Source organism: Egretta garzetta, unplaced genomic scaffold, assembly GCF_000687185.1.
Source record: "Egretta garzetta isolate BGI_Z169 unplaced genomic scaffold, ASM68718v1 scaffold259, whole genome shotgun sequence".
Lineage (NCBI taxonomy): Eukaryota > Metazoa > Chordata > Aves > Pelecaniformes > Ardeidae > Egretta > Egretta garzetta.
Window position 1 is genome coordinate 552,224 of NW_009260770.1, and position 10,681 is coordinate 562,904.

A 10,681-nucleotide genomic window follows, 5' to 3' on the forward strand; every position below is an offset into this window, starting at 1 on the left:
GCAGAACTTGACTATTTTGCCTGTTCATTTGTTTTATTTGCAGCACTTGTGGCAATAAAACACTGACAGAAATGGCATGTCCCATTTTACTTAAAAGGTCAACTGTTAACAATTTTCATAGCACAGAAAAACAAAGAGTTCCTAAGATGGATACATATCAGGAATACAACTGATTGCTTTTTCACTTTCATAAATGGCCTTTTGGGAGTATATAAAACAACAGTGCTTCAAAGATTATGCTAAAAGTAAAGATAACATAAATAAAAAAGAAGCAAAAAATATAACAAAGGGGAAGCATCTCTCTGAGTTATTAAGTCATCTTTGTTTCCCACATAGTGTCCACAAAGACAGATGAATAGTTGATTTGGGCTGGGTTTGGTTGGGTTTTTTCCCCCCAAAGTACTTGGGGTGGGGTGGGGTGGGGGGAAGAAAAGAAAAAAAATATCTGTGCAGAGCTGTAGCTACTCTCTGGTGGGAGCATACTAGCAGAGCAAACATAAACATTTATCTTGTGCAGGATGCTTGGAGGAGTGAGACCCCAGGCTGAGGCTGGGCAAAGAGCACAGGTCCCAGTGGGTTGCCTCCAGAGGCAGCAAGGAGGGACAGAAACCTCCAGGGAATCACATCCAACCCGCCTCCTTCTCTGTTACCTGCAAATGAGGCAGTCTAGCCTCTTTTACCTACACTTAGCCTTTGTAATTTCACCCCATCTCCTCTTCATTTCCCAAAGTGTCAATAAAACTGTTGTAGTATAGTTTCTAGAGAGTTGAAAAGTTATTTGTGTTAATTTCTATTCAGAGATCCTCAGCTCTTTCAGCACATATGGAGTCCCTCGGTTTCTCAGCAGCTGATATTCCTGCATATCGGTCTGAGTTTGACTGAGAGGCCACAGCTTCCACAGTACTCACTGCCTTGAAGTATTTTACAAAGACACTTATTATCCAAGTCAGTCAAAAAGCCATCAGACACATCTGACAGTGTCAGGCTATGATCGAGAAAAAGAGTCCTACTTTTGACTACATCTGTATGGTTTGATATAAAGTCACAGCAGAGATAAATATAATATTTGAAAAATTCTGTCACCCTATTGACACATTCACCAACAATTTTGAAAAACAAAACACAAACACAAAACCCCCGTATCCTCCCCTGTCCAGCCTCCTTGCCTCCAAAATGATGAGGCTGGAAAAAACAATCCACTCTGTATGCCAACAATAACATACACTTCTTTTTATTTTGCTGCTTGAAAAGCCCTTTCCCCACCCTGCTTTTGTGCAAACCTGCAAATTCTCTTAAATGCAAAATGCACCAGTTTTCTAGGAAATGTTTAAGATCACTGCATCTTTTTTTTTTTTATGCTTCACTCATTTTGCACTACTCCAGAAAAAAAAATAATGCAAATATTAGCTTTTATGCACTTTGGTCTATGGCTGAAAATTGAGTCCAACAAGCCTTTTTATCTTAAAATAGTTAGAAGAAAAACAAAGACGCAGGTAAAATGGAATTGGAAGACAATGACTGCGAACTCTAACAAACTACATGGTCTTAATTCACTCATTTAACCTTTTTTTCTTGACTTTACTATCTAGAAAATGCAGGTTAGGATGTATGCTTTCTTTCACCATACATTATAAATAACAACTACATGCAAGGCACCTTACAAGTTCCAAGTGTTATTTTTGAGAAGTACCAGGGAACCTCTCAAAGTTAAACACCAGTCTCTTGGGGTTGTGCTCTATCAAGCCTATGTCTTTTTCTCTCTTATTTTCAGTCCTTCATACTTTAGTGAAGTTTCAGGGGGAAAAAAAAAAAAAAAAGTTGAATTCAACAAAGAGCTTGAAACTGTCCCTGTCTTTAACTATACCTAAATTTAGAGCCATTGGAAAAGGAGCTTTGGTTTGGATCCAAAAGAAAACAGAGAAGCCAGCTATCAATCAGCTTCTCACATGGAGTTCACAGCCTTGTTTCACTTCTTCAGGTTTATTTGTGGCTTCTTTTGATTTTTTAATTTTTTTTTTATAAAAAAAATTAAAGGATTACTGGCTGAGATTTTTTCAATAGAATGCTTTTGAGGAGACTGATGCTCTTGCAGCCAAACATGTAAAATGGAATTAAAAACAAACAAGACACCCCAAACCCAACAGCAACAACAAAAAATTCACAACTAAAACCAAACCCTGGATGTCTGATAGTTATGTAACAAAATCAAAATAGATATCAACAAAATTTTAAACTTCTACTTTAACTGTACCTCTTTTTTGCCAATGTGTACCTGTATAGACTTTAATTGCAAGGTTGTATACAGCTTTTCAAATATTCAGTATAATAGCATGCACTTTTTACTAATTTGAGGTGTTTATGCATTGAATCATTTAAAACTGCTATGTACTATTATTTTTATGCCCAAATAGATTCCATTAAAGTAATTTATATGGAAAACACAAAGTAAGGCATTTCACAAAACATATTACCAAGCAATAGTAAACATTTTCCTGAAAACAGAAGCCACCTATGCTTCTAGCTAAATTAACATTGTAGGTAACTGCCTCATCTCCTACAGGGCATGTCTGGAAGATAACAGTGCCTATCTGAACAGGTAAATGGGCTAAACAGTTAAATGCTTCAGCCCTTTAAGTGAACATAACATATGCTGTGCTGACAGACAGAAAGAAATTGTATATGGTTCAGTCCACAATCTGATTACGCGTTAAGCACCTCCCAAGAGGCACTCAGAATTACTCAGGATTGAATCCAGGATGATTAAAATTCATACCATGGAGAGGAAAGACCTACTAAAAAAAAAAAAACCAAAAAACCAAAAAACCCTCAGTCACCTCTGACTCCTATTAGTGTAAAACTAATGGAACTCCTCCAGAGGTTTCTCCAGAGTGACGCGACAAACGAGCCCCTGCTGCTGTAAGAAAATAAATACATTTTTTAAAAAACAAGCAAAAAACATTCTGCCAATAAATGGATATCAAGGCTGCAGGAAGGAACGCTGCAATATGGTATGGATCCAAAGCCTTGTTAAACAAACATGAAAACACTCAAAAATTATTTTAAGTGAAAACCTCATCTTACTGAGGTGAATAGGAATCATGTTACGTTATTTAAAAGGAACAGGATTTTACCCTGCGTGATCATGCAATTAGAACATCAGAATGCACACACTCAGGAGGACAGAGTTAATGCTGAACACGGAATTAACATTGGTATTTCATAACTCTTGAATTATTTGCCGTGTAACCCTAAAATTCTCTGAATGCTGCCCTCCAAACAGAATTGCCTAGGGCTTTGTAAAATTGAATAGTGGTGGGGAGAAAACATTCCCTATTGCAGCTCCATTTGCCTGATTTTTTTCTGAAGCATTTTTATCTCACAGCCCTTAAAATCTGAAGGAAGGTTCCTCATTCCTGGATGTGCAGTTAGACTGGCACCCTGCAAAGCATCCTGAATGTAAGATAGTGCAGGACTGACCTCCCCAGGAGCAGAGCACTCTGCAAAACACAAGGCAGAGTCCGGTTGCTGCCTCCACTTTACTTGTTGAGAAAAGTGAGTTATGCCAGCTCTTTGCTTGACGTAGCTTCCTCACAAAGGGGAAAGAAATAAAAAAAAAAAAAAAAAAAAAGGAAAAAACAACCTAACCTTCCTACCTAAATCTCAGTCTTCTCAGTCCCTACCTGCTTGCAAAGGGATTGAAGCAAGAACAGCAATATTTTTAAGGAGAGAAGAGGGGGAGAAAGGCAACTGCTGCTCACTTCAGAGTAGTGCTACAGATAATATGTTAACATACAGAAAGAAAATCACTTCTTCACCTTTTTGCTCCCCTGTGTGGGAATGCAGCTTTGGTCATGATTGCACCTCAGGAACCACACAGTAAAAAGCCTCTCCAGTGAGAAGGTTAGGAACTGGGCACGTCTTATCTTATAAGATGCTCAGCAAGGGCTCTGTTTCTGGGAAGATGGGCTTCCTTTTGCAAGTGCAAATTTTTATCTGCTTTTCCTACAAAATGAATTGCTAGTACAAATGTGAGTTCCTGAGCCAACAATTCATACTGCTGATACAAAAGCAGGCTGGGTACAGACTGTTTCAGAAAAAAAAAAAAGGTTTGCTCTTCAGGAGATATCTGCTTATGAATGCTAGGACTCCTGTAAAGGACAGGAAAGAGCAGACTGTGAAGCTAAAAATAACCACATACATGCAAATATCATGTACTCTAGCACTACCACAGCATCTTTGGCCCTAATATAGCAATCGAATTAATATAAGAATTGCTACAGATCAAAACTAGTCTTCAGTCAAGTATTTAAAGACACTTCTTTTCCAGGAGAGAAATTCTAATTTGCAAGCCACACTTCCTTTTTTATCAGTGGGCGAGAATGCCAAATATGCCGTTTTCCAGAGGCACAAGAGAAGCTCCAACCTGAGAACAAATTTGCCGAAAAGACAAAACTCAGTAAGCCAAGCAGCAGCTGCACAGCATCAGAATGGAAACTGCTAGATAACGTAAACTTAACAAAACTCTCATGACTGCTGTAGTAAGAGATGATATTTCTGATTCTAGCACATCTTTCTTAAGGGCTCAGTTGTGCAAAGTACCAGCCCCGGTTCAGAAAAGCACCTAAACACAACCATAGCTGTAATCATGAGAGCAGTTCCCCATTTAACTTGATTATTCAGTTGGCATGATTAAATTCTAAGTGCTTAACTGTGTTAACACAAACATCAAGGTTTTTGATTCAGTAGGATGAATTAAGTAAGCTGAAATTCACTGCGCTCATATATTTGAAGCAGCGGATTTCAGATTACTTCATCTGTAAGCATGCCATTTTGCCAAAAGCTGTCACTCCCTTGTTTTCTATGCATTTTCTATATTTTAATGAGAAACTCTATTTATTGATTCTGATATTACATAGAAAAATGGTTTTTTCTTTCTATAAGATGATTACCATAAATGTAACATAGAAACACAAGAGGGTTTTTTGTCTGGATTTTTCTTTTCCTTCATAATTGCTGAAGGAAGCGTATTACCCACCAGCACAAGGCAGTGAATGAGCTAAGTCCCGGGTTCACAGCTGTGCTCAGTATGCTCCACGTGCAGCGACGGGTGCTTGAAACGAGCCGTTTGGGATGCCCTGATACAAGGGCTTGTTCTGCACTGGCCTGGTGCCCATCAGAGGGAAGGTAAAACTACAGGGCTATGCTATGCATGGAGGGCAGCGAGGCCCCCAAGGTGCCAATCTGCCAGCCAAGCAACTTCAAAGCAAAGCAGTAATGCAGACATGCCCTCCTTTTTACTTGTCACACCCCCAGATGCCTGTTTCTTTCTCTCTTGACTTCAGCAGCGCTGATCTTTAGGGAGCATCCAACATAACATGGAACTCTTATTTTCTGGGACTAGCTGTTAGCGCTTACAAGATAATTGTTATATTTCTCTGTTCCCATGTAAAAAAATACATCTAATATCAGCAATATTTTTTTTTATATCGGTGGTTGTAAAACACTTTCATTACTGCACTCTTTTAAAGAAGCATATCTAATATGTAGTTTTAAGGAAAATTGCAAGAGGAATCAGGAATGTAATGTGTTGCTGTTTTGAAGTGCTAAACATTTTTCTTTTTCAAACTACAAAACTTTGGTCCACCCTGGCTTAATTGAACCACACTGACACAATTGTAATTTTCAGTTTGCACCATATAAATACATCAAAAAGGAAGCATCTACACCCTCCAAAGTTTGTTTAAATCCCCTACCTTTCCTACATAGAGTGGGTCTGTACCCATGTATTCTTCCAGCACAAAGAATTGATTCCACACCCAGCTGCGCTTTGTTCTCGTCCTCACTGACTGAAAGTAGGGCTTTGACCTGGACCTTGAGAGCTCTGCTTGGTTCATCCCAGAAAAACACAGGAAAAGAGCTAGTATCTGCAGAAAATGGCAGAACTCCACTTTGCCCAACTTCATCTTTTTTTTTTTTCCCCCGTGTAAGAAAAAACCTTGACGAGAGTGGGCACAATTCCAGTTGTCTCAGTAGCTCTAGCCTTCGGTAGGGTGTCAGCTGGGAGTCCAGAGATAATAATTTGTGGAGTGGTCGATTGGAAGAAGTCACCACTGCTGAACAGCCTTCACCAAAGAAATGGTGTAATAGGTACCTATCTGGGAAAAAGACAAGAACTGTTGTCAGACATTTTTTTTCTTTAAAGAATGCAAATTCTTTGCAGCTTTCACATAATGCATCAGAAATGTTTATTTATGACTTTTCTCATCATCAGCACAGTTGAGTTTACATAAGTCTCTGAGAGTTTAGAGCGCATTCCTTGGAAGGCTTTACTACTGCTGATCGATCTATATTTATAGTTACAAAGTTTTCTCATGACTGTTCTCTTAATAAACCAGTTTCCCCAGTACAAAGGCTGATTTTTTTCTCTTTAAAATACACAAAGCAAGTGTAGTTTTTTAGTTATTTGTTTTGATTTTTCCTCCTCTGTCTTCTACAGTCTGCTTTACTTGCCATTACCGTGATATAATTATGAACCAGATACAGGCAGGAAGTTAAATTAGTGGAAAGGACATATGCTAGCTTAACTCTCTTCCATACAAGTGAAAAGTAAAATAAAGGAGTACAAGATGAATCAGATCAATTTGATTGATTTGTAGTCGCAGTACACCAGATGTCATGATTTGTTCTGATCTGAATCTGACCCGCTAAAAAGCCCTCAGAGTCTCCCCACTCATTTTTACTATATTCCTAAAGTAAATGTCAGGCACGGTAAGAAGCAAGCTAGACTAGTTTATATACTTATACACAAATATGTTCAGAAAGATCAGAGGATAATCTGATTTTGTGTTTTCAATGAAACCTTGAATCAATGACAAATGATTTTTCAGCAGCAACACATATAGGTTTTATCTTTTTGTGCATCTTGTCCTTTTTATCTCAAAATCTTGATCACTTAGTAACTGGTGGAACTCACTAAAAAATAATCATTTAAAACAAGAAATACCTCTTTGATACTTAAATAAGTCTTTTTTTCTGCCTTTTACAATTGTGAGCCTTCTCCGGCCAAGTAATATATATAAGTAGTATAATGTTTTTAAAAGTATAAATTCTGTCAGTCAGAACCAAATGTAGCTTTGCATTTCAGGGGAATCACCTGCATTAACCCCAGGTAAGCAATGCTCTTTCTGAAGTAGGCATCCTCCTTGTCTGAGTGAGCAATGAGGCAGATGAGAAGTATTTAAGAAGTGCCAAACACAAGGTGAAAATGAGGATGAAATTAAAACAGATAACAAGGCATTCATTTGGAGTGAACTGCTGCTACTTAGGAGGCCATGGAAGAAAGAAGATTTCATCCTTTCTACATTTGATTAATCTAAAAAGACTAGACATTAAATCACATGCACATTAAATGCTCTAGATAGATTGTTATTATGTCCCTACCCACTACTATTAAAACTGAGTGAAATGTGATCTCTGCTATCTGTTTCCAGTATGTCAGGCTCTTTTAGCTGAAGAACGCCTATGCATCGTGCTGCCAAAGGTACCTAGAGGGCAGAAACATGAAACAAATAAAAAGCTCTTCTGATTACAGGCTGTATTTAAAGCCTTTTCATAGTAATCCCTTCTGTGGTACTGCCCTGCACCAGAAAGGCTTTGCTTAGAGACTGGTGGGATAAACCACAAACCCACTGAGCGTGTTTGCTAAGCAGCAGCAATCTGAAAGCTTCTGTATGTGAAAATCCAGTGTCTCCCTACAGGAAAAACAAAGAGAATAGGCAACATCTTACCTAAAGACCCTCATTTCCAAAACGTGATATTACAGTTACAAAAGACATCTCTCCAACATGGACAAAGGTTCCTTTCACGGTGGGATTAACACGCAGGTGTCATCCTCACTAGCAGAGCATAGCTTAAAATAGTTAATCCCAACTAGTCATAGCTCAGTTTTCATCTGGCCCTCTGGGTAGATCATGACCGTATGACATAGCAATTACTGAGAGGGCTGCCTTGAGTGTTAAGGCGTGTAGCTGTGCTTCCTCAGTGATATGTTCACTTCCTACCGCTCAGTTCAAGTAAGATAAGTGTTGTTTGTAGTAGAGGCTGTTTATGCACCCTTTACTTTCCCTCTTTCCCCCTCTTTGTCTAAGTTACATCAGGTTAAAGACATCTGATATTGATAAACTGTCAGTTTATTTCAAAGAGGCAGCAGATTGTTATTTAACAGAGATAAAAATATGAAATGGATTTTCTTAAGAAATGTCAGTAAAACATTTACAATATGTTAGAGTCTTTCCACTAAGCAGTTTGAAATGTCTTGTTCTTGCTCTGAACAGACATTTCAAACCTAGAATTGCTCTAACCTTTATCTCGAACCATGTTCTCTTATATCCTTACTTTTACACCTGCGGAAAAGTATGAAAGCCGCCATATGGAGTGCCACGGTCCCCAGCCACACACCACAGCACAGAACTGAAAAACGCACCCAAAATACCAACTGAAAAAGAGTCCATATGCTAGACAGCACAATCTGATGAAAAGCAGTATACTCACACCCCCTGGAAAAAAAAATGTTGTCTACTCATTCTCAAATACTTTCACCACCCAGTCTCCAGAATTCCAATTATTTTTGTTCAGCTGTGTAGCAGTACTTTCCGCTCTGAAACACTCTTCCCTCCCTTCCTCCCCTTCTTCAGGATAAGTCTTCCTATTCCTCTTAGAGCCCTTTTTTTTTAGGTTTTTATTTATAGTTCTTTCAGCACATTGCTTTTTGAGTGTGATACTTCCCAAAGCAGAATTAAAAGTGTCTGGTATTTAAAAATCTTTTGTTTGGGGAATAATTATTTATTAAATTGCATTTCATTACCTTTCTTACTGATATAGATATGCATATTTATATGGTTTTCTTAATTTAAAAAATAATTATATTTCTGGCCAGGCATAACCAGCACTTCAACATCACCTGTTCTATGAAGTCCGTAAGTATGAAGTTCACAAGTCCACATACATAACATCACAGCATTTATAAAGTTGAAAACTAAAAGGTGCTGGTTTTTTTTTTTTTTTTTTTCCTCATCAAGGCATAACTTCAATGTTCAGGGCTGCACTTGCAGCAGTAGATATGACTAACACTGACAGCAATAGAGGGAATGCAGTGCTCCAATTCCAGTGCCTTCTCTGTCGTTTGCATTTACAGGCTTGAGTGTGAAGTGAAGGCAAAACTGACCTGCAACCATTTTGTATTTTGTGTTTAAAGATGCTCTTTTATAAAATGGTATCACTTTCTGCACAAACGGGACTCAGAACTGAGAAATATTTGCATTTGTAATTGAAGTCATTAATTACCGTAGGATGTAAGCCCACCTTTATGTCTGGACCTCCACAATGCTACTCCCCTCCCCCAAAAGGGGCAAAATGCCATCATGTCTCCTTCCTCACATTCTGCCTACATCAAAAGTAATTCAGACTTTAAAAATAAATTTAATTTGTCTGCTGGTATATTTAAAGCATTAGGCTCTACTTTTCACATCTAAGCTTCTATTCCTTATTTACTTTGCTTACAGTCCTGACAATCACAAATATGAAAAATACAAAGTATAAAAACTGGTGTGTAATTCAACGAGTATGTTATATGATCTGGACTGTGAACGTACTACACCTTACCAGAGGAGTAACACATTGCCTATGTGAACAGCTATAAGAATCACAAAAAATGCTTTAAAAAATCCACCAAATACCTAATCTCTCACGTTTGTGTTCTTAAATAGTTGGTTGATATGTAAAACATCAGACTGAAGAATATAATTTTTTTAAAAAATAATAACTTCCTTATACAATACATACCATAAAACTTACATTTTCTCCCATCTGCTGTAGAGAAATTGGGCTATATTTAAACCACAGTCTAGTAGCAGAAGTGTTCTGGTGAACATTGCTAATCTGAAAAATGTTACTACTCTACTTCACAAAAACAATCTGCTAGTGTCAAAAAGACACTATTATGCACTGTCTCCGAGGGGCAATCCTGATTTGTTGAAAACATTCAAATCATGAATAAGATCCTCAGCTTTAAGGAATAGTTCCCCTCACTGTAAGCAATTAAGGGTAATTTACACCCACTGAAATTCTCTCTGAATATTTTGCTTCGCTCCATAATTTCTGAAACAACGCATCAAGGCTAGTCCTCGCTGTTTGTGTGTGAGCATCAGTAGATATGGACAAAACATGTCTTCAGTCTCCTAGATATCCTCATGGAAACCCTCTTTCCCCACCCCTGAGATTTCCCCAGCCTTGTAGGGCCATTTGCTGAAGGCTCTTGAGATCATCTTCATACCACCTAACCTTTGCAGCCAAAGTGCAAATTCCTGCAGGATTCCACTCACACATTGCTATCAGTGTCACAGTACCAGCTTAATCTACGAACCATGTAATTTTCCTGTCAATCTCTTCAACCTAACAGGGAATTTTGTCCTTCGCTATATATTGTCCTAAAGTCTGTCCAGTGTGCAAAATTCTTCACAAAGACATGGAAATCCAAAAGCTTTTCCATTACTGAACTCCACTGGTCTGGATTACATTTCTCTATTTTGAAATCTCACTGTCACCTCATGGCATCCACTGAAGGTGTAATTGAAGAGTTTTCAATTCCTATTGCTTTCCCTTCCACTTCTCCCTCTCCTTCCTC

General features: G+C 38.2%; 1 protein-coding gene across 2 annotated transcripts in view; it reads right to left on the bottom strand.

Moving 5' to 3' along the window:
* Positions 1-5,963, bottom strand: part of CDH7 (cadherin 7) — a 68,838-nt gene extending 62,875 nt beyond the window's left edge. For both annotated transcript variants that reach the window (XM_009646200.2, XM_035901614.1), the window contains exon 1: positions 5,754-5,963. In XM_009646200.2, coding sequence (XP_009644495.1) covers positions 5,754-5,963 — 210 coding nt within the window. The remainder of the gene's footprint in view (positions 1-5,753) is intronic.
* Between the last annotated feature and the right edge of the window lie 4,718 nt (positions 5,964-10,681).